This window comes from Mucor velutinosus (genome assembly GCF_035048745.1).
Source record: "Mucor velutinosus strain NIH1002 chromosome Unknown tig00001540, whole genome shotgun sequence".
Classification (NCBI taxonomy): domain Eukaryota; kingdom Fungi; phylum Mucoromycota; class Mucoromycetes; order Mucorales; family Mucoraceae; genus Mucor; species Mucor velutinosus.
Genome location: NW_027041893.1, coordinates 793,589 through 819,684, shown reverse-complemented (window position 1 = coordinate 819,684; position 26,096 = coordinate 793,589). Strand labels below are relative to the sequence as shown.

The following is a 26,096-nucleotide window of genomic DNA, read 5'->3' as shown; positions in this document are numbered from 1 at the left end:
TGAAATGTCTGGATGTGATAGAATACATTTTGGATGGCCATTGGCTGATTCATCGTCGCCCTTGCAATTGTCGAGACATTCGCAATGCTAATGTCGATTTTGAAGGAGTCCTCAGCAACCATTCTCCAATGCTTCTGATTTCAAGGCTATTGCTAGCCTACAGAGTGATTAGCACATAGTAAACAGCCTTCGATCCTTGGTGAAATGCTGTCTGATCTGACGTTGAGAGGAGAGTAAAAGTTAGCATCCGGCCAAATTCACACAACTTGCAAATGTGATTATAACTTGCTCTATCAATATAACTATATTTTTGAGTACCTGATATGTTAGAGAAGCTCTCTACGTTAAGAGCACATGTTATGATGTATGTCGCCTTGAATTATAGCTTGCTAAAGGTCAAGATGAGTGCTATCGGAGTGTCAATATGCCATGCCATGCTGTGTGGGATCCATCGCTGCTCAACATTGGATGCCACCCCTCATTTGATGAATTACCCACAGCAAGCCTTCCCTAAAGTATTGCTAATCCGATGTGACTCCTAGTAAAGCTTTGCCAGCAGTACACACTTTTTTCATTTAACAACCACCATCAGCTAACATCCCTCCCCCCCCTTTTCTTCTCAGCAAACACATTTTACCATTCTCTTTTGTATTGTATTTTAGTTCTTTATTAGGAAAAAAACCTTCTTTTTTCAAAATATAGAATAGTAACCAAAGGTAGGACTAATTGACTTTTTATCGCATCATTTGCGCGTTCATTTTAGTAACAAATTTTGTAGTATTATTAAAAAGAATGAACTCCTTGCCTAACCATCCACCGGGTGGTATCAACAAGGAAAAACTGCAAAGCCTTGTTCAGGTAACACCTTATTCATTGTATGCCTCTTCTACATGATTGTTTCTAACCTGAGATCCGTGCACAGCGCGTTCGATTTCTTCAATCGCAAGGTGCCAAAGAAGACAACAATCCAGAGTATGCTCAGATAATGCAATTCTTGAAAGGCCTGCAAAAGCAACAGCAAACGCGTCCTGGTATGCCTGATCAGATAGTATCTTCCAACTCATCTCCATCCATTGCTTCACCCATTGCAAATGGCCTCAATCCTGGTAAATATGCGTTGATTTACTGATTAACACCATCTGCTCACATATTATATCAACTCAAGATATGCCATCTGCTTTTTCTCAACAGCAGCTAGCTGCTTTGAAATATCAAATCTTGGCTTACAAGCTCATCTCCAAGAATTTAGTACTGCCACCTAACCTTCAACAAGCTGTATTGTCACCTACTTCAGCTTTGATGGAACCTCCCACCGTGGGACAACAGCAACCCACTCAACAAATGACTCCACCCGTCATTCCATCGTTGTCTTCGCCTGCTAATGCAATTACACCTGCTGCAACTACAGCCCCCGTATCAGCCAACGTCACCGCCACTGTGCCTTTAGCAACAGCAGCAGCAGCAGTAGCAGGAGGAGGAGGAGGAGGGGGTGTCGTAGCAGAGGCAGCAGCAAAAATCGAGTACAACGCTTATGCATCACCTTACGATTTATTGAAGAAACCCATTACGTCGTTTTCTCATGCTTCGCGTCAACAACGTTTGCTGATTCCCAGTATTACACCCGCTGGTGTAGATCCCTATGCCATCATTTCTGAACGTGAGCGTCGTATGTTCAACCGCATCCAATATCGCATAACCGAACTCGAAAAATTGCCGAGCAATCTCAGTGACACAACACAAGTACTGGAACAGGATATTCGTCAACAGAATGGATCCATCAAACTCAAAGCCATTGTGGAACTGAAGGCATTGCGTTTGTTGGGCAAACAAAAGCAACTGAGAGAGGAGATCATGGCTGGCATGAAGCGTTCCACCACCTTGGCTTCTTCCGCTGACCGTTTAGCTTATCGTCGCATGAAAAAGCAATCCTTGCGTGAAGCTCGTATGACTGAAAAGATCGAGCGTCAGCAACGTACTGACCGTGAGCACCGTGAAAAGCAGAAGCATTTGGACTACTTGCAAACTATTTGTGATCATGGCCGTAGCTTGACCATTGCCCAAGCCAACTACAGATCCAAGCAGATGAAGTTGGGAAGAGCTGTATTGCAATACCACCAACACATTGAAAAGGAGGAGCAGAAGCGTGCTGAGCGTATTTCAAGAGAGCGTATTCGTGCTTTGAAGAATGACGATGAAGAAGCCTATATGAAGTTGATCGACGAAGCCAAGGATACTCGTTTGACACAGCTGTTGAAGCAAACCGGCTCCTTCTTGGACTCATTGACCAAGGCTGTTCAAGAGCAACAAAACGACAGCATGTACAGAACTGACATCAATTTGGACGACGACGATGATGATATGACAGCAAGCGATCCTGACGCAAAGAACGACTACTTCCAAGTAACTCATCGTATCAAGGAGGAGGTTGTCCAGCCTGATATCTTGGTGGGCGGCAGATTAAAGGATTACCAACTCAAGGGTCTCCAATGGATGGTGTCTCTCTACAACAATCATTTGAACGGTATCCTGGCTGATGAAATGGGTTTGGGTAAAACGATTCAGACCATCAGTTTGATCACCTATTTGATTGAGAAGAAGAGACAGAATGGACCTTATCTTATTATTGTGCCTTTATCGTAAGTGGTATATGGAGTGTACCTGGCAATGTCAATATAGTAACAGCATCATATAGCACTCTCACTAACTGGACATTGGAATTCGAGAAATGGGCACCTGCCATCAAGACTATCATCTATAAGGGCCCTCCTAATACTCGTAAAGAGCTTCAAAATGAAATCCGTTACAATGACTTCCAGGTTCTCCTTACCACCTTTGAGTACATTATCAAGGACAGACCTATTCTCAGTAAGGTCAAGTGGTTGCACATGATTGTAGATGAGGGTCATCGTATGAAGAATACCAACTCCAAGTTGACTGTTGTGCTTAGACAATACTATCATACAAAGTACAGACTCATTTTGACGGGTACCCCATTGCAGGTAAAATGTGGATATGCTGACTATTGATCCGTGTGCTAAAACTATTGTTTTACCAGAACAACTTGCCTGAATTGTGGGCCTTGCTTAATTTCGTCTTGCCCAAGATCTTTAAGAGTGTCAAGAGTTTTGAAGAATGGTTCAACACGCCCTTCAACACACAGGGTGTCAATGACAAGATTGGCCTAAACGAAGAAGAACAACTATTGATTATCAAACGTCTGCACAAGGTGTTGCGTCCTTTCTTGCTGAGACGTTTGAAGCGTGATGTCGAATCCGAACTGCCAGACAAGGTGGAGCGTGTCATCAAGTGCAAATTGTCGTCATTGCAAACACATTTATATACTCAAATGAAACGCAACGGTACCCTCTACACCTCGGAAGTCGTCAAGGGCAAATCTGGCGTCAAGGGCCTCAACAACACCATTATGCAGCTGCGTAAGATTTGCAACCATCCCTTTGTTTTCGAGGAAGTCGAGTCTTTGGTGAATCCCAGTGGCATGTCAAATGATCTACTCTTCCGTACTTCGGGCAAATTCGAGCTCTTGGATCGTATGTTACCTAAATTGCAACAGACAGGTCATCGGGTGCTTATCTTCTTCCAAATGACACAAGTCATGAGTATCATGGAGGATTTCCTCAATTACAAGGGCTTCAGCTACTTGCGTTTGGATGGTTCCACCAAAGCAGACGATCGTTCCGAGCTATTGCGCCTGTTCAATGCACCTGATTCGCCCTACTTTGTCTTCTTGCTCAGTACCCGTGCTGGTGGTCTTGGTCTCAATTTGCAAACTGCTGACACTGTCATCATCTTTGACTCTGATTGGAATCCTCATCAAGATTTGCAGGCACAGGATCGTGCACATCGTATTGGTCAGACCAAGGAAGTGCGTATTTTCCGTTTGATTTCTACCAACTCGGTTGAAGAGAGCATTCTTGCCCGGGCAAATTACAAGTTGGACATTGATGGCAAGGTCATTCAAGCTGGTAAATTCGATAATCGCAGTACAGAAGAGGATCGTGAAGCCTTTTTGAGGTCTCTGTTGGAAGACAAGGCGGACGAAGAGAACGACGGTGATGACGAAGATATTGATGATGAGGAGCTGAATGAAATCTTGCAGAGAAATGAATCTGATATCCCCGTGTTCCATCGTATTGATGATGAAAGAGAAGAGAATGACCTGCGCAACTGGCAAGCCATGGGCCGTCGCGGCAAGCCTGAACGTTTGATTACAGAAAATGAATTACCAGAGATCTACCTGAACGATGATCCTATACCTGACGATGCTGATGATCCACTTTCCTTTGGCCGTGGTCAGCGTAGTCGAGACTCTGTTCGTTATGACGATGGTTTAACAGAAGAGCAATGGCTCAATGCGTTAGAAGACGACAATGTGGATCTGGATGAACTGATTGCTAAAAAGGAGAGAAGAAAACAGAAGCGCATGGCAAGAATGCTGGGTGAGCCTGAGCCCGTAGAAGAAGTCAAACGGCCTGGACGTCGCAGACGCGAAGAAAGCTACACCCATGATGAATCTGTTGGTAAAAAGAGAGGAAGACCAAAGAAGGGAGAACCGGAGGTAACACGGTATCACTGTTATACAACATGGGAACATCTTATACTCATGTTTACATATATATATTTAGTCTAAACGCAAGCGTGGTAAAAATGACGAGCTCAACAAACCAGATACAGTGCCTCCTCAATTGAGAGAGAACATGCTGAGAGTCTTCAAGGAATGCTATAAGGCCGTTGAAGAGGCAGTGGAAGAAGATGAAGAGTGAGTGGTCTGACTGACTTGGAATGAAGAGCATACAACGACTAACCAAGCGCAACTGTAGGACTTACCGTAGTAGAAGTGAGCTCTTTATGGATTTGGTTAGCAAGCGTGATTACCCTCTCTATTACACAATGATCAAAAACCCGATATCTATGAACATGATCAAAAAACGTCTCAATTCCACTTACTATAGAACGATCGCCCACTTTAGAGATGATTTCCACCTCATGTTCAACAATGCAAGGATCTTCAATGAGGAAGGGTCATTTGTATATGAAGACGCCAATGAGATGCAGGTAAATCAAGATGGATTGGCACATGATTTTCATACAGACACTGACGCTCATATTTTTTATCAAGAAAATTTTTGATGCTAAATTAGAAGAACTGTGTCCAGGTGGTGTCTTAACGCTAGCTGCATCATCCACACCATCTCACCATAACCAACCCACACAAAGATCAAAACCACAACCACGATATCAAGAAGACGACGATGACGATGATTTCGAGGATGAAGACGATAATTAATCTTTCTCACTTTCTTTTTTCTCTTTCTCTCTTTTTTTTTTCAACATATATATATTATAATAAAAATTCAAGATCTCATATTATTCACATTGCAAATCCTACGAAAGACATATTAAAATTTGAAACGAAAATTCTTTTTGGTGTAATTTGCATGTCATGACATTGGAAGCTGATTTGTACGTCATGACATTGGAGACTGATTTGCATGCCATTATCTGGTGATTTCACAGCGAAATGAATCCACTAAATGCAGTATGTGCTAATCTACAAGTCAGACATTTGCCATTGCGAGCTCACCAACAACTTGATCTATGTCTAATAAGGTTTTAAGGTCGATAGTCATGTTTGTTTTGAAAGCAAGGACTAAAACGCGGGTGAATAGGTTGCCGAGAAGATCACAAAAAGATCGACAAAATGAGGATCTACATGAATTGATTGGTTTACCAATTGTAAGCCTCACGATCATCCCCCCCCCTTCTTTTTTTCAATTTTTCCAAGGTATTTAAATACGGATTTCTTTTCCTTTTTCTCTTTTTTCCGTACTATTATTTATTCACTTGAGAAATATGTCCTCATTGCCATCACCTCCACCATCGCCTTTAGATCACAGACGCCATCGCAGAAGCGATAGCTTTGCGTTACTACAAGCCATCATCAAAGAAAGAGAAAAAGAGGAACATAAAGAAGAGGAAATGATGATAAAATCAAGATTGTTGCGATTCAGTTGTCCACCAAGCACAATGAATCAGAAATCACTAGACAGTAGCAGCAATGTTCATAACGCCAGCAAAGACATCATTATACCACACAAGAGCCTTTCGCACCATTCTGTTAGATTTACAACAGAACCACCCAAAGTATATCATTACAATTAACCGCAGCCAAGATCTTCTCATCGCTCAAATGCCTGCAAATGCCCCACCACCAACATCACCAAACACACAACTGAAAAAAAAGTCAGCAGCCATGGCAACAAAGAAAATTTATGATTTGAAATCACGCTTTTGAAAGAGAAATTAGGTTTTTTTTTTTTTATTTATTAATCATCTACCTGGACATGTCTTGCAGATAATCACGAAACAAATCCTCCCTGTCGATCTTTGATTCCACCAGATAATACCTATCGTCTTTTTCAAGAATCTTTTTGGCATCTCTCCATCGAATCCCTGGCCGGATATCCTTTGTGTCACGCAAGAGATCCATGTATTCATCTGTTGGCCTTTTCTTTCCCAGATGATGTTTCACATGATCTTTAAAGAGAGCTTCCCTCTCCTTGGTAACAGAAACGGCCTTGAATCGTGGATCGTCCTTGTATTTACGGCGAAAATCATCCCAGTACATCTTTTGAGTTACCTTGGAAACAAGCAGATCTTTAAATTCGTCTTCAGGTTTCTACGCATTTTGCATTGTAAATATCACACATATACGCATACACAAAATACCCTCTATTCTTTTACCTTTTTATTCTTCTTTTCGTTCTTGATCTTTTCGCCCAGTTCATTGCAATACTTGTTGAATAATGCCTTTTGTTTGTTATGTGGTACCACTAAATAAAATATAAATTAAGTGAATCAAGCCTTTTAATGTGTAATTTGCACTAAAAAACATTGCTTGCTTACATGAAAATCTGGGGTCTGTCATCAATTGGGGGTATTCGGCTGAATAGATGGCAAATGGCGAAATGTTTCTCTCTGCTAGCAATTGGTTGAATTGAGCCAGGCACTCTTCTTCTGACAGCTCAGGCTTTTTGGGTTCCTGCTTGGCCTGTTCCTTTGCCTTTGGTGTTGTTTGTACTGCCGCCTGTGTCTCTTCCACCTCGGCCTCGGCCATCTGTTGTAATTGCCACATGATATCCTCCTCTGTCATTCTAACAGATCAGGTCAATATGGCTGTCAGGCATCTCAAACTACATTGCACTTACTCGGTTGCCTCCAGATCCTCCTCCTTGGCATGCTCTTTTTGCTCAGTATCGCCATTTTCCTGCGCAATTTCTTGCTCTAACTTGACTCGTTTAGCCTCTTGCTCTGCCTCTTGTTCCTCTAGCATCCTCTTTTTGTTGTCTGCATCCTCTTTTTCTTTTTGTACTAATTTAGCCTCGTTTTCTTGCTTTAGCTTCTTTTCTATTTCTTTCTCCTCGTCTAGTTTCTTGAGTTCCTCCATGGGTTCCTTTAATGCCTCAGGCATCTCCCAAACAGACGTCTTTGTATCTCGATCATAGTAAAATTCGTATCCGTCGTGCGTCAAAACGAAAAGCCAATTTGTACCTGGAATCTTCTTTCTATTTCATGGTTACAGCCAGGCTTTGTTTCTTCAACATCTTAGACTTACTTGGTCTGCTTCTTCTTCTTCCTGGGCTGGGCCTCTTGTGGAGCAAGTGGTGGTAAAGGGGATGGAAACAACCAGGAAGTTTGTCTTGTGATGGTATTGTACCAATATGGCTGGCCAGTGGGTGTGCGATGCTCTATCCATCCAGGCGGAAGCATAGGGTTGTAGACGAGTGCATGTTGTCCTTGCACTAATGCTGGATTCATTGTAGCTTTGGCGCGTTGGGTGACAAGGGAAATAAGAAAAAGAATGCAAAAAATATTTCCCCTCTTGCCCATTTACACGGTCAGCCCAGGAGCCAATTGTAATCAAATGTCGGCAATAGCTCACATTTATGAACAATGCTGCTGCCACTATTCGAAAGAGCTTATTCAGAGCAATAGCCGTAGATAATTTGTCATCGATTGTTGCCTTTTTAGGTTCATATTAAGGCTACAATGTTGGATTATGTTATGAAATGAACTTAGCATTGGGAAGGTCATAGACAGCAACAACCTTGGATGATGATCTATCAGCCGTGCATTGCTGAGCAGCATTCAATCATGATATAGGCCACTGTAAGATTGCATTGTCTTACCACTGAAGCCCGATACAAAGGCGCTGATTGTGTTAAATGCTCTAACTGTGCCGTTTCCCGAGAAGGAGAGCTCTGTCTTGTCAGAAAAGTGACAAGTGCATCTTGTGGTTCAACACTTGACCTTGAACGATGAGCCACATCAAATTGACGGGAGTTTCAAGTCTGATTACTCGAAAATTAGACACCGGAAGCAATTTACCTCAACAAAACTGATTCTTCGATATCAATGTTACTGTGTCAATTACTATTTGTGCTTAATGAGATGTGAGGACCACTAATAAGTAGGTTCATTGAAATCCATTGAAGTTCATCTATTGGGTATGTTGGCAATCTCGTGATTGAAAGTTCATTTGGACATTGATTTATCATCATTTGATTGAGAAACTTTCTGATCTGCATCTAAGAAATATTGAACTAATGCATCCATGTAGCTTCAAACCCATCCAGAATGGTCGGAAATGCGTTGTAGTAAGCATTAGAAATCGACTAATCTTTGATCGCCGGCGATATAGTCCACTTATCTGTAGCTTACTTTCGAAATTCGCCAAGAGCGTGTCTAATTGCTTATGAGTACTGTGTTGATATACATTGAAAATTATCGAGCTCTGTTGTGAATGGCATTTACAATACTTGCAGGTATTCAAAAAGCTTAAACCTAAAGATTCAGCTCGTTTCATCTCCTTGTAGTTCTGCCTAGTGTTGATCAGTCAACCTGAACACAAACTCGAGTACCTATGGGACACTTGATCCGAGTTACAGGCAAATAAATTAACCATTGATGTTTTTCATTTGCACTCAGCTTTTGATTTACACAAACTCTAAATCCAAGAACAAGATTTAACTCATCTAGTGGATTGATCCGAACATGTAAACGCTTACAAATGCTTACAAACAGCATGCTACGCTGGAAATACCTGTGATTTATGGTCATTTATTCCATTTTCAATGTTTCTAATGAGCTAATGCATCCAGGATCAAGAACTCTGGAAATAGAAATGCCTCCGGCATTTCCAATGTCACTTTCCTAAAGGGTTAAACATATAAAATAAAATTTGTAATTGACAATGGTCGATAGACATTTGAAATGACGACTGTGTGCACGTAATTCGATCAAGAAGATTGAATTGAGTATATGTGGCATATAGAGATGTATCTGTAGCAGCTGGCAGATTCCTTATGGAAATTGGTAGCCGCAGAATTTGTGAATCCAAGAGTCTGGGACCCTCCGCTCCCAGTTAAATTAAAAATCTTCCATTGTTCCATTGTTCTCGCTGTCAATCAAACAGACTTCGGCACACAGATGATATATATATATATATGATTTGCCTTCAATCTCTATCAGGCGTCTCATCACAGTAGCGACTTTTCTTTAAATACCAGCCTTGGCATGTGAAGCAATGTTGTATAAATATATGTAAGGTGACAAATTTACTTGCGGTTATTAGATGTATTTTAGGTGCAGATTAATATGATAAAAGGCAATATCGCCTTTGTAGATCCATTACAGAATTTATTTGTAATGCATTGAAATCGAAATTTCAATTTCTACAATTTGTACTGCTAGATTTGTATCTGCACCTGCATGACTAATATATCACACATGATGACCACAGCTCTAAAATGTCAAAAACGCAGCACTTAATAAGCGTGCATAGTTACACAGTGCTATTATATTATTAAACTCAAATTCACTTAGTAATACATCATAGACAAACGTCTGTGTACATTTGGTAACCGTTACTCTACATGGAAGTTACAGACAAAATGCTATTATTTCCCCGTTTGCAAAGTTCCTTTAAATAGGGAACCCTTTCAATTTCTTGAAAAAAAAAACTGAAATTATCCTTCTTTTTCATCTTCCTCTTCTCGTATTGAAAAATGGCGGTTTGGAAAATTGCATTTGATTCTTCCTGGCAGACTTTGGACAGCACTACCTCAGCTGAAATAGAGAAATACTGGCAAGCAAACAAGTCCGGATGGATCAAATCAGATACGGTTTTACAAGGTCCTATGTACTTGGACATTGATTGTATGACTATACTCCATGAAAATCGGATTTATGCTATAGCTCGATTGAAGGACTAATGTGGATCTGGCGCGTCTTTCATAAAATAGTTTATGTGAATACATATGTGTACAATAGTTGATATATATATATATATAGAGTGATACTTATGTTAACATAACGTACTACAACCCTCTGTTATATGAATGCACCAAAATGTACAGTCCTTACATTTGAATAAATCGTATAAATTCCACTCAATGGTACCCTGTGCTGTGGATTCTATAGACATTTGATGAATCACTCATCAAGATTTTGCAGTGTTCAGAGCTGCGAGTACTTGAATTGAGTAAGGCTTGCTGAAACCAAGAGCTTGTTGTAACATGTGACGCCACTGAAGATGTGCTAAAGAGATTTATAACCATGACAAAGGAAATTATGTATTTTAAATTTTTGCAGTCAATTGAAATACTGTAAATACAACAAAAAAATTCGAATGAGAACTTTGATCAGTAAATTATACGCAGCAGGCACTTCAATAGGTGTGCAGATAAAACACATGGGAGGTTAGTAGGAGCGCGCTCATCTGTTCCTGTGTAAAGACTAGAAATCAATTAAAATGGAGATTTCGTGAATCAATATATACTAATACATTGCTTTGCGGAGCAATACTTTGTCCGCTCTTTATCTGATGGCAAAACAGGATGCTTCATTGAATAAGCTATATCAGCATCTGGACAGGAGCCAGAGCAGTGCCATACCTCAGATCAGCTAAGAGACCTGATCTCAACCACAGCGCCACCTTGATGCATGCCCAGAGTAATATCTGGCGTTCAAACTCTCCACAAGGCGATCATCCCTTTATCTCACCATGATTCATTGCAGGACCTCAAATCACGGATTTCCATTACACAAAAATTCGGTTTAATTGGGTAAACGTTCAAGATAGAAGATATCAGAAGCTTTATATTTCCAATTGTATTAAAAAAAAGTGTGGAGAAACATGATTCTAGCCCATCTTTTATATGGGAAATATTAAAGATGCACTTCTAAAAAGAACTATTATGCAATCCTCCACATTATATGAGGCTGTAAAATTGTAACGAGTAACAGACCACTTCGTCTGTGGCTAATTATTAACTTTTTAAGTTTGAGGGTGCTGTAAAAGGTACCAATCAATGCTTGTGTTCCAAGTTACATTGCGGCGCTTTTAGCATGTAAAATTTCTTAAATCAAACACGATAAAATCGTATGGCAACGCATTTTGTCATTTTATCTGTACTCTTATTCCGATGTTGACCATGCTGAAACGTTCCAGGGCAACATGTACCTTGTGCATCTGTTGTCTTTAAACTGCAAGATGAATAATTAGGCTTTGTTGACCTGCACTCTTCATTCTCGCGGGGCACATCCTTCGGTGTTGAGCTATAAAAGTATCATTAAGAAACCATAGATAGAGTTGCCTCTTGCTTGAAGTAACATTGATGCATTGTTTATCAGATCCTCATCCTAGAATGAGGCATAATATTTTAGCCGTCTATGATAGCGTGATTTTTTCTTGTAAGGGTGATCAAGTATTGAATAACTAAGATTACATTTAAACGAGCAATTTGCACCGAATAAATCCATGTAATTAAAATAAATGCTTAACAAAAGCAAAAAAAAAGAAAAAAAAAAGAAAAAAAAAAGAAAAAAAAAACTAGTCAAGATAGGTTTTACTACACTTTTCTATCAGCAATCTCCTTCTAATGAGCTTTCAATAGCTTCGGTTATCTTCATGAGCAGAATGGCATTTGATATTGCCACCAGCCAAAATCAATTCAAACCCAGAATCATAGTTTGTTCCATATTGACCTATTACTAACTCCATCTTTCGATTTAAAATCGAAGAAAAATATATTAAATCCTAACAACTTTTCCGATTAAAAATCGGAAAAAGATTTTTATACGTTTTTCTCTTTCATTATTCACTTAAATTTGAAATAATTTCAGAGTATAATACTTGTGATTAATATATACAATACTACATAAATATGAATATACATTTATTATTGCTTTTTTGTACTAATCTGTAGTTAAGTAATTGACAGAAAACACAGTCAAACGAATTGCCTTTTTTGGTAATTATTTGTCATTTGAGCCGCTGCAATGGATCAACCCTTAGTTTGAGCCTCTCCAATGGATCAATCTCTAATGTGAGCCTCTGTATTGGATTAATCTTTAGTTTGAGCCTTTGTAATGAATTAATCTTTAGTTTGAACCTTTGTAATGAATCATTATCTAGTTTAAGCCTCTGTAATGGATCAACCTTTAGCTTGAGCTTCTGTGTTGAATTAATCTTTAGTTTGAGCCTTTGTAATGAATCGTTATCTAGTTTAAGCCTTTGTAATAAATCAACCTTTAGTTTGTGCTTCTTTAATGGATTAATCTTTAGTTTGAGCCTTTGTAATGAATTAATCTTTAGTTTGAACCTTTGTAACGAATCATTATCTAGTTTAAGCCTCTGTAATGGATCAACCTTTAGCTTGAGCTTCTGTATTGAGTTAACCTCTAGTTTGAGCCTCTGTAATGGATCAACCTTTAGTTTGAGCCTTTGTAATGGATTAATCTTTAGTTTGAGCCTTTGTAATGAATTAATTTTTAGTTTGAGCCTTTGTAATGGATCAATCTTTAGTTTAAGCCTCTATAATGGATCAATATCTAGTTTAAGCCTCTGTAATAAATCAACCTTTAGCTTGTGCTTCTTTAATGGATTAATCTTTAGTTTGAGCCTTTGTAATGAATTAATCTTTAGTTTGAACCTTTGTAACGAATCATTATCTAGTTTAAGCCTCTGTAATGGGTCAACCTTTAGCTTGAGCTTCTGTATTGAGTTAACCTCTAGTTTGAGCCTCTGTAATGGATCAACCTTTAGTTTGAGCCTTTGTAATGGATCAACCTTTAGTTTGAGCCTTTGTAATGGATCAATCTTTAGTTTAAGCCTCTATAATGAATCAATCTCTAGTTTAAGACCTTGAAACAAAGACGCGGTGAAATAAGTCTTATGTATCGCTCTAATCCAGCCTATGATATGAATTTACGATGCCATTCAGGGAAATTATGTAGATCATGTTGTAAAGTTGGGCAATGTGCGTACATTGCCAACTGCGCTTGGACTTTCCTTTTATTGATGTCTACGTACAATGGCTATTGGACCATTTTTCATGCCTTCATACACAAGCTTTATATACCAGAAACTTAAATTATCCAAATTTGCCATCCCAGTTAGTTCATGGAAAGGAGACGTTTCCACCTCAGTATCTGGGTGTTTATACTCTGGCCAATTGACAAGATGAAGTTCACCATGCTTATTTTTTAGCAGGTCAGTCCAAGGAACTTGTGAGTATCTCAGGGCCGCTAAATGTATGAAAAATAATCAACAATTAGATGAACTGTAACAGAATCATTAGGAGCAAATACACGTACAGGTCATTTGCGTAGCCATCTCACGAATACCCTTGAGGTACTCCGCTTTCAACAGTGATTCCTTGTCATTATCAAAAACAGTAGCAGACGTAGATGCAAGAGCAGAACGAGCAGGAGCATTACCGTTGGGAAGCAAATTCGAAAGAAGTGGCTCCATCTGAGAGGCAGGCAAACCAGGCAGACGTTCAACTCTATCAGCGTGAACGCCTAAGGCCGAATCTTCCTGGACAGGACTCCCAGCAGTGGGACTTGATGGGACAGATGAGGCCTCAGACGTTGCTAATTGGATTTTAGGGTTTGATATAATCGTTGACCAGCTTCAAGTCAAGCCCACTTACTTTTCATAAACGTCTTTAGCAAACTTAAATCCAGTGAATGTCCTAATACTTTATGCACAGAATCCACATTGTCAGAGGCAATTTCTAAACATTGTTAGCTCTCTCAGAATAACACAGATCATTGAATTACCTACTGGAATTAAAAAAAATATCACTGGGATACATAAAATCGTTATCAGTTTCTGTATAATGATACAAGACGGCATGAAAATTGTATTTGTCTCGCATCGCTACGAGGCTTTTAGTGATGGTATTCAAATCATTATGGTAGACTTCGAGTCTTCCTCCGGTGGTAATGGGCTCTGCATCCCTAGCCTTGGTCTTTTCTGCGGCTTTCAATTTTAGTTGGTTGACCTTGTCAGGGTTGTTTTTCTTGAGCGCCTTCCAGGCTTCCGCATACTTGGCCATCAAGTTTTGTAAATCGTTGGGTTTTCCCGTGCTAGCAGTAGAGGACACCTCACTCGTCTGCAGCATCATCTCTTGCTTGAACATGTCATAGCCACTGATTGCTTTTCTTTTCCTGCTGGCAGGAGCAACCTTGATGGTAAAATCAGCCATGTTCTCTTTAACGAGATGGCCGGCGACCAAGCAAGCAATATCATCATTTTGCTCTTGGTGTTGGTCTGCATAATTTCTAACAAGCTTACTGACATCGTTAAATAGTTTTCTAAGATCATCTGTATCTTGTTTGGCTGTTGGTGTGTAGCGCATGGTAATTGTTGTGAAAGAGAAGATTCAGTCAGACTTTTATTTGAAAAAGTACTTTAATGTTGGCAGGTAAGGTAACACTACGGAGTACACTAATTTATTTTTCGCCAAAGAGATTAAGATACAAAATATGATGGCGCTTTGCAGTGCTTGCAGAGGATGGACAATTTTCTTTCGTTTGATGCAATTGCATGTAGACAACTCACGCTCAAACCAAGGATGTTGCCATCATCTCTACTGATGGATTTATTTCGAACTTTAAACACAATAGTTGTGTAACTTTGACTCAGGTTTCTACAATGTTGCTCTAGGGATGCCTGTCACTGATGAGCTTGTAGTAAAGTTGGAAGGAGCCTCATCCATTTCAATATTTTAAGAAATACAGCATAATAAGGATAAAATGGCCACCAAACACAAAGCTACTGAAGTAAATAATACTAATGGGCCTTCCATTGAGAAGGAAGCTTTTGTTGCCAACGATGCAAATCAAGCATCAGCATCAGATGTCGAGGAGAGCAACGCAAAACAAGCGTCGGCCTCGACCAAAAAGGTCAAGGAGCTTCAAGTCTACGCTCCCAATCGCAACTTTCAGAAACGCAGAAAGCTGTTGATCAAAAAGGCCATGAGTCTGTTGAGAAGAACAAGAAACGACCTATTGATCACGTTCAATTTTGTACTGGAAGATGTAGACGAGCTTATTGCCAACTATCCAACGACCGAACTTGAAGGGAAGCAGATAGAGATCATGCAAGTGTGCTACGCATTCAGCGTTCATTGTCTCGCTTCCAAAGAGCAAAAATCACTCAATGCAGCAGCATTTCACCATAAGCAATTGATGAAAACCATCAGACCTCATCAACACAGATTCCTTGCTAAGCAATGGAATAAAACCTATCTTCTCATCGATTATCAACCACCTTCTGCTGTTGTAAAAATGTTTTTCAAGTCATGGAATAACGCCAAGGACCACATCTGGGACGCTTGCCTTGTCTCCTTCATGGCTTTTTTTTCTTTAGCTGATCAGCGATGGCTAACCACTGCCAAGGAGTTCCATCATTTAGAAAACATGTAATTGTAGAAATAAATCAATTTTGACATTTTGATTTGAATTTTATTCGCATTTACTGCCCATTTTGCATTGCATTTCGTCACAATGGTGTGAATAAGCAATGTGTGAATGTTGATTTAGAAAATAATTGTTTATTGCTTACAACACCAACTCGACCCAATGTTGATTTGACGATTTCACGCAGTGTCTGTGCATTTCTGGTTCCTGACAAGGTAAAGGTAAAGTATCTACAAGCACTACCACGAGTTAAAAAATAACAAAAGACTAGATGCAAAGAATCGAACTTGCGGCTTTAATAAGAATCAAATTTACTTCGGACGCTCTACCAGTTGTGGCAAAAAATAAATGAGAATTTTTAGCTAAAATTTACTTGATTGTATCCTAATAAATTTTTTTTTTAGTTACGTTAGTCGTTGTCCTGTAACCTAATGTTGTATGATGATGATTGCTCTGTTGTAATAGCTTATATTCATTTTTTGTTTGATCTTATCATTGCTAGACAAAGCAATTCTTTTGACTACAATTTTCGTCATTTTTTTCTGGGTTTTCAACTCCCATAAGGCCTTAAAAGGACTAATATACTGTTTGCAGCTGCATAACTATTGTTGGAAAGGTTTGGAAGCAGAACATTTACATAACTCGAACTGAAGGAAGCTTGCTAATGTTAAGATATTGTTATAAGACCTACTCAAAAATTAAACTTCGTATAACAACGCTTACAACATCACAATATTCTAGGAACTGGTTGTCAGATCAAGGTAACTGTTATTTTATGCATACAACCAAGTTACTGGATCATTGAAATGTTTCCAAACATTATTATCACTTTAGTATCAATGATAATATACGCTATAATTTCCAGGATCAGAAATACAATTATTTTAGACTACATTATAACGAAAATACGCTTTTTTTTGTCGATATTAATGCTTCATATGGTCGTATCTAAAGAAAAGCAATTTCAATTGCTTTGTAAGATAAGTGGAACCAATACTTCCTTCAATGGCGAGCCACAGAAAGATAAACCATGTATGTAAACGACTGCAAGTGAGGATGGGAATGAAGAGTGCTAATAGTGTTCCTTATACTAGGCTGTTGTCTCTTCTGATGAATTAATTTGACGTCTGTACCTATGGAATTATGATTTCTTATCTGGTTATGGAACACGTATCATATATAACTCACCAAGACGTAATAGTATTATTTCCACAGATGAAGATCATGTCATTTAGAAATAGAATTGTCAACTGTTTTGCGAGAGTAATTCATATATATGTTACGTCTGTCATTTGATCTATAGTCATTATGATGATAAAACTTTATTTTTAGTAGTAGAAGATTGAAGACTGAATAATGATATAGAGCCACTAAGTAGACTGCTCGAGCATAACTGAGGCTAGTGTAGACGCTATGCTGTCAGCCATATTGGTTTGGCTATCACCATAACCACGATCATCATCGCCACCATCGCTCTCTTCATCATCATCATCGACTTCATCGTCTCTACCATTATCACTGCCAACAATGCCTTCTTCATCTGCGCGGTCATCAGCAAGTGGTCTTGGCGAGAACACGTGGACATCACTTCTGTCAGCAAAGCAAACGACTACCAAATCATCATCTCCTGCCTCGGGGTTGTACCTTGGTGGATTCTTTTTCAAGATTTCCATCAAGTGGCGTTTGTTTTTTATACAGCCATACCCACTTGAGATAATCTATCTTGATCAAGTGGTTCTGGCGAGCAGCTTCATAGATGCCATCAATACGAGCGAGTAAGTTCTGCTCGTATCTCTGTGCCTCTTCCTACGACATTACCAGAAATTATTAACTGCAGAATGGATTTGGTATTTGACACTTACAACAAGAATTGATGTTTCCTCGACACACTTTCTAAGGGTATGCCAGTCTTTCATTCCTTGGGACAGTCTCAAGAAATCAGCATCTTCATTGTTTCTGAGCCTTTGCAGCTCAATTGCGACACTGGGCACTTTTTTACTAGGATCCCCTAATATGTCAGCGAGAGATTGAGAAATCCTACTCTTGATTAGAAAATTTGGTAATCAACAGAGCTTACCTCCAAAGTTTCTATCGACAAAATTGTTAATGCTATCTACTACTAGTCCAGCCTTCTTTGTAGAGGAGGCAATGGATACTAGCAGCCTAGCAGCTTTATCAGTTCCTAAGAAAATTGATTAAAACCAATTTAAACGGCTTGGTGTATCTTGCTTTTTCTTTACCAGTCGAATTGGGCCTACGAAGCTCATTATCGTTCATGAAAATGGAAAAGATTAGTTGTCTTAAGACTTTAACTAATATGTTGTGGCATTCATCTTTGATTGCATCAAAGTATTGCTGCATTGTAATGTGACCAAAGGTTGTCGGCCTTCCTCCATGGACAATTAACTGAGGAAATAGTCGCTCGAGTTCATTGAGTTTTGCTTCCAGTTGACGCTTCAAGCCAGTTATATAGCCACTTGTAATACTAAATCAAAATCAAATGATTAATTTGTTGGCTCAAAAATATCATGCAATATCTTACGGCGAATCTCTTGAGTTGAGGAAAATGAGTTGACCAGCTGTCACTGCATACTCATGCTTAATATCGTTCATAAGCAAGATGTTTCCTTCAGCCCTTTCATGTAGCCTTTGAAGGTTCCTCACGTTGGAAAAAGGCACAGCGAGCGCAGTTCTGTGGCTATTCCACTGTACTTCGAAACTACTGTAGGCACTCTTGGTCATGTTGAGTCTTCTGATAGTGTCCATTGCTTTGTCGTATTTTTTCACGAACAAATTTGCTATGAGTTACGTAAATTACTTGGTGCTACTGTTTAAATAAACATATTAGTCAACTTACGCAATTCTATCATCTTCTCATCGCAATATGCCTCAGCCAATTCAACAATCATTGCCCTACGGTTAGCTTTGGTCATCGACCTGATTTGCGCGACGAAATGATTGGCAAACGACCAAAATCTCTCTTGAAAAGCCATTAATCATCAATAATGCCTTTGGATCATACCTGACATACCTGCTCCTTCTCCATCTAGAGCAATGAATAAGAAGCTTTTAGAGCATGAAAATGTCAATCATCAAGACTGAAGGTCTTACCTGTTAATCCTAGTGCATGATCCACATACCTGGGGTTGTTTTTGGCTTGGCAAGCAGCACTATGTGCGTACGCATGAAAAATACTCACCGCATACCACACATCACGCTCGCTTTGAAGCTCTGGGAAAGCTTTCTTTTGACCAATAATTGCAATCAGTATATTGAGTTTACATATGATCCAGGCCACAGGAACTTACGTTGAAAGTTTCTCTACATGCGCATGCTACATCATACATAATCAGAAGCTTCTGATCTTCTTCCAAGTTTTTAATGACATGTTCTACACCAGCCAAAGCATACTTTCTCCTACAAAAAGATTAATTACAATTAGATCCACAGCCGACTAATCTCTTACCCTTCTCCCTCAAAAATATCAAATAGTCTTTCAACAATTCCATGACGAGCACAATTTATGCTGAAGACACCTAGGAGACAATCATATTTGGGTTAGATAATGTCCAATGAAGGATGAATTCATAATTTACCATTTTCATCAAAGCGGTTGCTGGTAGTTCTGCGGTTATTGCTGAGAGCTTGAAACTCGCTATCTAAATTTTCCAGAAGACACTATTAAGATGATATAAATGTGAGCATTGGAATTGTCTAATATAAACAAAACATTTACATCCTCGGTCGCAGCAGTCTCTGCTCGATCATATTTGTCGACATCTGCTTTGTCACCAAACTTTGCTTTCTCAGCCTCAGAAGTAAGAAAGATGTTGGGATTGCCATTATCAACAATGTCAATTTGTCTAGATCTATATCGTTTTTGTTGGAAATTTCCATCCATTGTTATTCCCTTTCTTGGTGCCCCCTGGTTGTATTCTGATTAATTGTTGTACTCTTCAAAGGACAGTTTCTTACCTTGCATGCCAAGCAGCTGCAATCTCTTTCCACATCATGTTGGCGATATACGCTGTCAATTGAGTGTTTTTTAACTCTTTGATAAACTAAAGCCAGTTCGTGAAACGAAGATGGAAGAGGTTTGAACTGGTGTTGTCAAGAAGCCGATTAGAAGGACATGATTTCAACTGATAAGTGAAATACATACTTTGGGATCATAGCTTGAGAGTCTCAGGTTGCTAGCATTGTTTGCTTTAACAAAGCCATAAACCGATGAGTACGCATTTAAGCGATTGTCAATCATAGACTCAAAGAGGGAGAAATGCACTGCAGACTTGGGAAACACAGTTGCTGTTGGCATCATTTGAGACATCAAAAGCGACTCGAGCAATGTTTGGTGCGAGCAATACTCCACTTGGAAAATACATCGCTCTATTCCATAATGTTAATCCTCACATTTGGGAGTTTTTCCTTTGGTTTTTGTATTTACTAAACATCATGAAGCCATTGATAGGCCATGAAGTGATTCTGGAGGTACAATCGCAGCTTTGGGGCTTCGTTCCAATAATTATCGGCGCATCGAGGCATGGATCGGCATGGCCATGCAATTCGTGGCTTTCTATATAGCTCTTCAAAAGCACTTCACTGAGATCTTGCCACTTGAGATATCTGTCTGAGAGGGAAGTATTGACTTCCTCACCAACATCTCCAGTTAGATCATCTAAGTTAATGACATTTGATCCGCCATTTGGTCTACTGTTGGCAGAGGATGAACTAGGTTCTTGCTGATTTCTTTCAGCAGAGGATAAGGGGCGAGGATGTCTTGCAGGAACAGCTCGACGAGCTTCATTCACGTTGACCCCTGAAGCATTCATGTTTGCCAAATAGTTTTTTACTAATTGTTTTTGTTTTCTTCTTTTTTGCTGTTGAAATTCCATAGTGTACATTCTGGGTTCCCTCTTCAGGGATCCAGCGGATCCACTTTCGTCTTTCTTTCTTTGTTTAGTTATTCTGTTTCTAGACATGTTCAAAAATCAAATATTTATATATATGTATTTTAAAAGTGAAAATTTCGGAAATGCAGGTACAATAACAGTTGCTGTTTGTGTGCATGTCATAGTAATTTAATCAAAGAACCTTGTAGTCACACTACTTCAGTTCCTTTGTATCACTTAGTAGCTGCCGATTATAAATCGAGATAGTTTGTAAAAATTTCCGATTAGAAATCGAGAATAAGCACAATAAATATAATATGAAAATCTGTGACGAAAACGTGATATATATGAACCCCATTAGCTCTAGGAGTTTGCCCACTATATATGCGCCTATACAGCACAGTTTTTTGATACCTCATTCATATATTTTTCAGTGCTATACCATCAGTAATGTACAGGACGGATACAATCTCAAAGCTGAAACGCCGATTGGAGAAAGGTGAAAAAGTGGTATATATAAACCCCATTAGCTCCAGGCATTTGCTCACTATATATGCGCCTATACAGCACAGCTTTTTGATACCTCATTCATATATTTTTCAGTGCTATACCATCAGTAATGTACAGGACGGATACAATCTCAAAGCTGAAGCGCCGATTGGAGAAAGGTGAAAAAGTGGTATATATAAACCCCATTAGCTCCAGGCATTTGCTCACTATATATGCGCCTATACAGCACAGCTTTTTGATAACTCATTCATATATTTTTCAGTGCTATACCATCAGTAATGTACAGGACGGATACAATCTCAAAGCTGAAGCGCCGATTGGAGAAATGTACGATTGATAATCAAAGCATCTTCGATTTTTAATCGGAAAATCCCGCCCAAAATTGATTTTTTTTTTCGATTTTTAATCGGAAGTGATAGTTAGTAAGGGGTGCCATATTGACCAAATCTTGATGGTTTTCGACTCGATTGAACTATTTTAGCAGATTCGACTATATAAAATATGATGATCATCCTCTGCTTCTTTAAGCTTTCTTGGAGTGCTTTTCAAGGCGCTTCCAATGGTAACAAGTAACGTAAATGTTTTGAATAAATTTATTGAGGAATTTACGAAAATATGAAAAGAGGTTTCTGGCCAAAAAGTCGAGATTTTCCATATCAAAGTCCTACAAAGATGATTTCAGAGGCTACGTTGGATCGATAGAAACATTTTGATTCAAGATATACCATAGTAAAAGTCTTCATTCTCAAGTTCAAAAACACGATCGTTTGATTTTCAATGAAAACTTTTTTTTTTTTTTGGTGGATAATATTAAAGACTTTATTAGTAATCTGGCGCCCAATAAAGGCTTTAAATGTATCAAAATACGAGACAAGTGTATGTGAACAAAGTGACTTGCAAGAGAAAACTAGAGTGATAATAACTACATAACAACTATAGACGGAGGGAGATGTTTGTCCCAACACAAACTACCAGGCGAAACCAGACCGGATAGACTTCAAGATTGTAACTTCAGCGGAGATAGTTTTAATGGCTATCTCTCCGCGCGGGCACCCTTGTGTCTCGATTGCGCAGCTCACGACTGAAACGCTTCAGGTGCGAAAACCACTCTGACAGCGACCCCGAAGGGCGATTTTCAATGAAAACCATGAGGGGTACCTCATGCTTTTTGGTCGATTTTTGACCATGTTTTTTTGGTCCCCAAAAAGTTGAGCAAAGGTGTCAGAAGGTAACTGCCAAATGAGAGGAACCGTTTGGGGCTATTCTGACGATCTAAAACGGCCTTGAACGCGAGATAACGCAGCTCAAATGCACTCAGATTTTGCTGTATTATTAGGCACACTAAGGACTAAAAAGTGGAAATACCAGTTTGCTGATTGCCCGTATATGAAGTAGCTACGTGTATATGGATGTAGAGCGTCACATAAGAATCAGATCCACACATAATATGAAGGGTTTTCATATGCAAGTAGAGGGTCAGCTTGAACGTAGTAGGATTATGATAAGATACGCAAGGGCAACCGGTAGCTCGAGCTGTCGCTGTGCAGGTTGATTCTCACCGAAACGAAGCGAAGGTAGAGAACCATCCGAAGCATAAACACTCCTATTATGATCAGTGATTATATATCAATCAACAATCAGGGTTCTTCTAACGTTTTAGCTATATAAATTTTGGGATATTGGCCAAAGGCCCGCGGCAGCGCGAGCCGTTTGAACGTAGGTTGGTTTCCACCGAAGCGAAGCGTAGGTCAGGCAACCACCCGAAGTGCTGAAAGGCTCGTATACCATAGTAAAAGTCGTCGTTTTCGAGGTCAGAAGCGCGATCGTTTGATTTTCGATGAAAACTTTTTTTTTTGGATGATATTGTTTTATTAGGATAATAATTAGAAATAAGACAAATGCATCAAAGAGATGGACAAGTGTATGCGAACAAAGTGACTTGCCATATATAGAGCTATTACTACAAATTGACATTAAACTCTTAAATGCCTCTTATATTCGAATATACTCTGAATCCTATCTCAAGAATGACAAATCAGTTACTACTCAGCCTCGTATCATTCTGACAGATATATTCAAACTCATAAACATCTCTCTTTCTTTGCTTTAATATTCTTTACTAGTTGGACAACTATAAACCTGGTGCTCATTTCTATAGACAAATCTGCTTTGGCTATTTATCTATATACTTACTCTATTATCACTCTTACTATTCACACTACATTGAACCACTTTGTAACACTATTATAAGTCGGCCGATGTTCTTATGAGAACATCCATATTCTTATATGAGCACATTGATTTTCAGAAATTTTAAAAAAAAAGAATGCTCCTACCGGGGTCGAAACCACAACCTATTGGTTGTGGATCTGACGTTCTTTCCACTAAACTACTCGAATATCTTATTGAAATATATTCTTTTACTTTAATTAGTTATTAGATAATTTTAAATTGCCATTTTCTCGTGCAATTTATAATACGTTTAGTAATTTTATGAATCTTACAGATAATAAAAGTCTCTCTGTTGCCTACAATATTATAGTTTAGCTATTAAAACCATTTTATTCTTGTGGAAAGCTACACCTTCTCAAATGAGAACATCAATGTGCTCATGAGAACATCGATGTTCCCAAAAGAGCGCATCGATGTTCTGTGAGAACATCAGTTGGGCCGTAGTGGTTGACGTGAAGAATATAGGGTTGGTGTCACTGCCCTCCATTTCAGATGCGGATCGTAGCTTGTTCAGTTGTTTTGAGACACTAATACTCTCAACGGCAGGTTCGATGATTGCAGCCACATTCAGATAATGACTCTTCAATCTAAACAGAAGATCCAACGTATCCACAATAGAATCAAGGTTTGCAAGACTACTAGGTACAATGAGAGCACCAGCGTCGTTCATCAAGAAGACATCCTGAAGTTTTTCAATGCTATAGGCACAGCCTACAAAGCCTATAATGCGCAGTTAGGATACAAGTTTCGATAATAATGGATATTAAACTTACCAAGCCATTCCATTCCAACTACAGATATGCGACTATCATCTTGGCAAATATCCAACATTCTCTTCAGCATCACAACGTTGGATCGAATATTTTTGACATGTTGCTGTTCTATCGTGCTGTCGGCGGTTTGATCTCTCTTCCATTCAGAGCTACTTAGCTCAACCCCACAGTTGGCAACAATCAAGTCAATTTCTCTTCCTATAATTCGCTTCTTATCGTTCTCATCGTTAAAGATTTTTTGTGTGTTTTGCTGCTCGTGTTTGGTAGCTTGTGAGCAATTTTCGCCACTGGCGAGATACAACATATTAGTGTCAACATGAGAATGTTATCAGCAATCAACTTACTCTATCATTTGTAACGAGGTGTCATTGAATATGATATCAATGATACTGGCAGTTAAACGATAATAACTGAGCTCGCTATTATGTCTATATGTCTTTCTTTTGATGGAAAGAATCAGGTACTCAATCACATCCACAACCTGCATCTCCTGGGGATCATGTCCACTCTCAAGCATCTCTATCCTCTTTCTGCTTATCTTCAATCTTAATGCAATTTCATCTTGAGTCAACTATGTAGTGTTGCTTTAGTTAGAGCAGATAATATAATTTCTGAGTATTTACTTACGCTGATTATATCCTTTGCAATCTACTTTGCTTTTTCGGACAATCCGACAACAGCAGATATATTGTGATTATGAGATTTTGCTTGCTCAAAGAGGTCTCTGATGTGCTGGCTTTGCTTATTGAAATATGCCTTGAATATTGCGGCAGTGGGCCCCGAAAAGCAGATGACACGACTGATAGAGAGCCTATACGCATCACTTCTCATTAAACAACTCGCTATAAACAATATAGTCAAACGTATCCTATACTTACTTCAAAGTGTTCTTTTCGTTTGCATTCATTTCCTTGGTCAACAGTTGGTATGAAAGCAAGTCTAAAGACTCAGATAATGTCCTTGGAACGACATTTTGAGCCATCCTGTTCAGGATTGCTACTGTAAACAAATCTTGTCCTCCTTTAAACTATATACAAAAGAAACATTCAGATCCGTACATCTTTGAGGGGGAGGTTCTCTTAATCTATTATACTTACATATTGATATGCAGCTTTGTAGAGTTCCTTTCTAAATATCTCGGCTCTGTCTGTTGCGTCATCGTCTCCATCCCCAGTGTCATCGTCATTGTCATCGTCATCGTCATCGTCATCGTCATCATTGAATAAAGTGGTAAACTTGTCTTCATCCGCAGTTTTTTTAGATGTAGCAATCGGCTTTTCAGATTCAGTGGTAGGCGTGTCAGATTCAGTGGTAGGCGTGCCAGATTCAGTGGTAGGCGTGTCAGATTCAGTGGTAGGCGTGCCAGATCCAGTGGTAGGCGTGTCAGATGTAGCAATCAGCGTGTCAGATTCAGTGGTAGGCATGTCAGATGTAGCAATCGGCTTGTCAGTGAATGCGCAAATACTATTAGATGAAAACATTTAGCTTAGTATTCTAATAATATAAAAAGGTGGCGATCTCACGTTTGTATTTCTTGATAGCTGTTGATTATGCTCTGGGCTGTATTTACATTCACATTATACGATATACTGCTATCTGTGGTTTGCTCTGACTTCTCGTATTGCTTGATCAACGATTTCCATTTAGATACCCATTCCTTCGCTCTTTTGACCTTTTTGAAATAATTCTTTAATGCACAATCAAGAATAGTATAGCTCTGTGTGTTGTTTAGTCCTAATTCCTCTTTGATGAGATTGATAGTATTTGCAAAGTCCCAATTTTCATATTTTGTTTTGTTCAGGTATTTAATTGCTTCTGCAGGTTCTTTCATGATGAAAAAGAGAGTGTAATCAACAAAAGGGGAGATGATAGATTTTTTTTTGATTCAAAGCCTTTTGTACCC

The 26,096-nt window shown here is 39.1% G+C and overlaps 8 protein-coding genes across 8 annotated transcripts; 3 read left to right on the top strand and 5 right to left on the bottom strand.

Moving 5' to 3' along the window:
• Positions 1 to 792: 792 nt before the first annotated feature.
• CPR6 (peptidyl-prolyl cis-trans isomerase cpr6) lies at positions 793 to 5,305 on the top strand (the record flags this gene model as incomplete). Its single annotated transcript, XM_064823676.1, has 8 exons — positions 793 to 858; positions 923 to 1,106; positions 1,166 to 2,636; positions 2,693 to 2,999; positions 3,056 to 4,576; positions 4,644 to 4,777; positions 4,839 to 5,073; positions 5,138 to 5,305. The coding sequence occupies 8 exons, from the start codon at positions 793 to 795 to the stop codon at positions 5,303 to 5,305; spliced, it is 4,086 nt and encodes a 1,361-aa protein (XP_064688501.1).
• A 566-nt stretch (positions 5,306 to 5,871) lies between these two features.
• On the top strand, positions 5,872 to 6,180 carry ATC70_004371 (uncharacterized protein; the record flags this gene model as incomplete). The annotated part of the gene is made up of 1 exon (XM_064823675.1): positions 5,872 to 6,180. One exon carries the CDS (start codon positions 5,872 to 5,874, stop codon positions 6,178 to 6,180), a length of 309 nt encoding a protein of 102 aa, XP_064688500.1.
• Positions 6,181 to 6,352: 172 nt separating this feature from the next.
• ATC70_004370 (uncharacterized protein) lies at positions 6,353 to 7,836 on the bottom strand (the record flags this gene model as incomplete). The annotated part of the gene is made up of 5 exons (XM_064823674.1): positions 6,353 to 6,697; positions 6,763 to 6,851; positions 6,925 to 7,172; positions 7,227 to 7,583; positions 7,634 to 7,836. 5 exons carry the CDS (start codon positions 7,834 to 7,836, stop codon positions 6,353 to 6,355), a joined length of 1,242 nt encoding a protein of 413 aa, XP_064688499.1.
• A 5,539-nt stretch (positions 7,837 to 13,375) lies between these two features.
• On the bottom strand, positions 13,376 to 14,726 carry ATC70_004369 (uncharacterized protein; the record flags this gene model as incomplete). Its single annotated transcript, XM_064823673.1, has 4 exons — positions 13,376 to 13,608; positions 13,678 to 13,956; positions 14,016 to 14,099; positions 14,150 to 14,726. 4 exons carry the CDS (start codon positions 14,724 to 14,726, stop codon positions 13,376 to 13,378), a joined length of 1,173 nt encoding a protein of 390 aa, XP_064688498.1.
• Positions 14,727 to 15,123: 397 nt separating this feature from the next.
• Positions 15,124 to 15,795, top strand: ATC70_004368 (uncharacterized protein; the record flags this gene model as incomplete). The annotated part of the gene is made up of 1 exon (XM_064823672.1): positions 15,124 to 15,795. The coding sequence occupies one exon, from the start codon at positions 15,124 to 15,126 to the stop codon at positions 15,793 to 15,795; it is 672 nt and encodes a 223-aa protein (XP_064688497.1).
• A 1,364-nt stretch (positions 15,796 to 17,159) lies between these two features.
• ATC70_004367 (uncharacterized protein) lies at positions 17,160 to 20,618 on the bottom strand (the record flags this gene model as incomplete). Its single annotated transcript, XM_064823671.1, has 16 exons — positions 17,160 to 17,444; positions 17,494 to 17,595; positions 17,652 to 17,797; positions 17,867 to 17,971; positions 18,030 to 18,274; positions 18,332 to 18,587; positions 18,647 to 18,769; positions 18,821 to 18,835; positions 18,901 to 19,033; positions 19,098 to 19,206; positions 19,256 to 19,325; positions 19,386 to 19,467; positions 19,526 to 19,658; positions 19,765 to 19,850; positions 19,952 to 20,175; positions 20,234 to 20,618. 16 exons carry the CDS (start codon positions 20,616 to 20,618, stop codon positions 17,160 to 17,162), a joined length of 2,499 nt encoding a protein of 832 aa, XP_064688496.1.
• Positions 20,619 to 23,775: 3,157 nt separating this feature from the next.
• On the bottom strand, positions 23,776 to 24,545 carry ATC70_004366 (uncharacterized protein; the record flags this gene model as incomplete). The annotated part of the gene is made up of 3 exons (XM_064823670.1): positions 23,776 to 24,140; positions 24,194 to 24,480; positions 24,538 to 24,545. The coding sequence occupies 3 exons, from the start codon at positions 24,543 to 24,545 to the stop codon at positions 23,776 to 23,778; spliced, it is 660 nt and encodes a 219-aa protein (XP_064688495.1).
• A 296-nt stretch (positions 24,546 to 24,841) lies between these two features.
• On the bottom strand, positions 24,842 to 26,024 carry FYV10 (GID complex subunit containing RING finger motif; the record flags this gene model as incomplete). The annotated part of the gene is made up of 4 exons (XM_064823669.1): positions 24,842 to 25,004; positions 25,072 to 25,220; positions 25,291 to 25,657; positions 25,717 to 26,024. The coding sequence occupies 4 exons, from the start codon at positions 26,022 to 26,024 to the stop codon at positions 24,842 to 24,844; spliced, it is 987 nt and encodes a 328-aa protein (XP_064688494.1).
• Between the last annotated feature and the right edge of the window lie 72 nt (positions 26,025 to 26,096).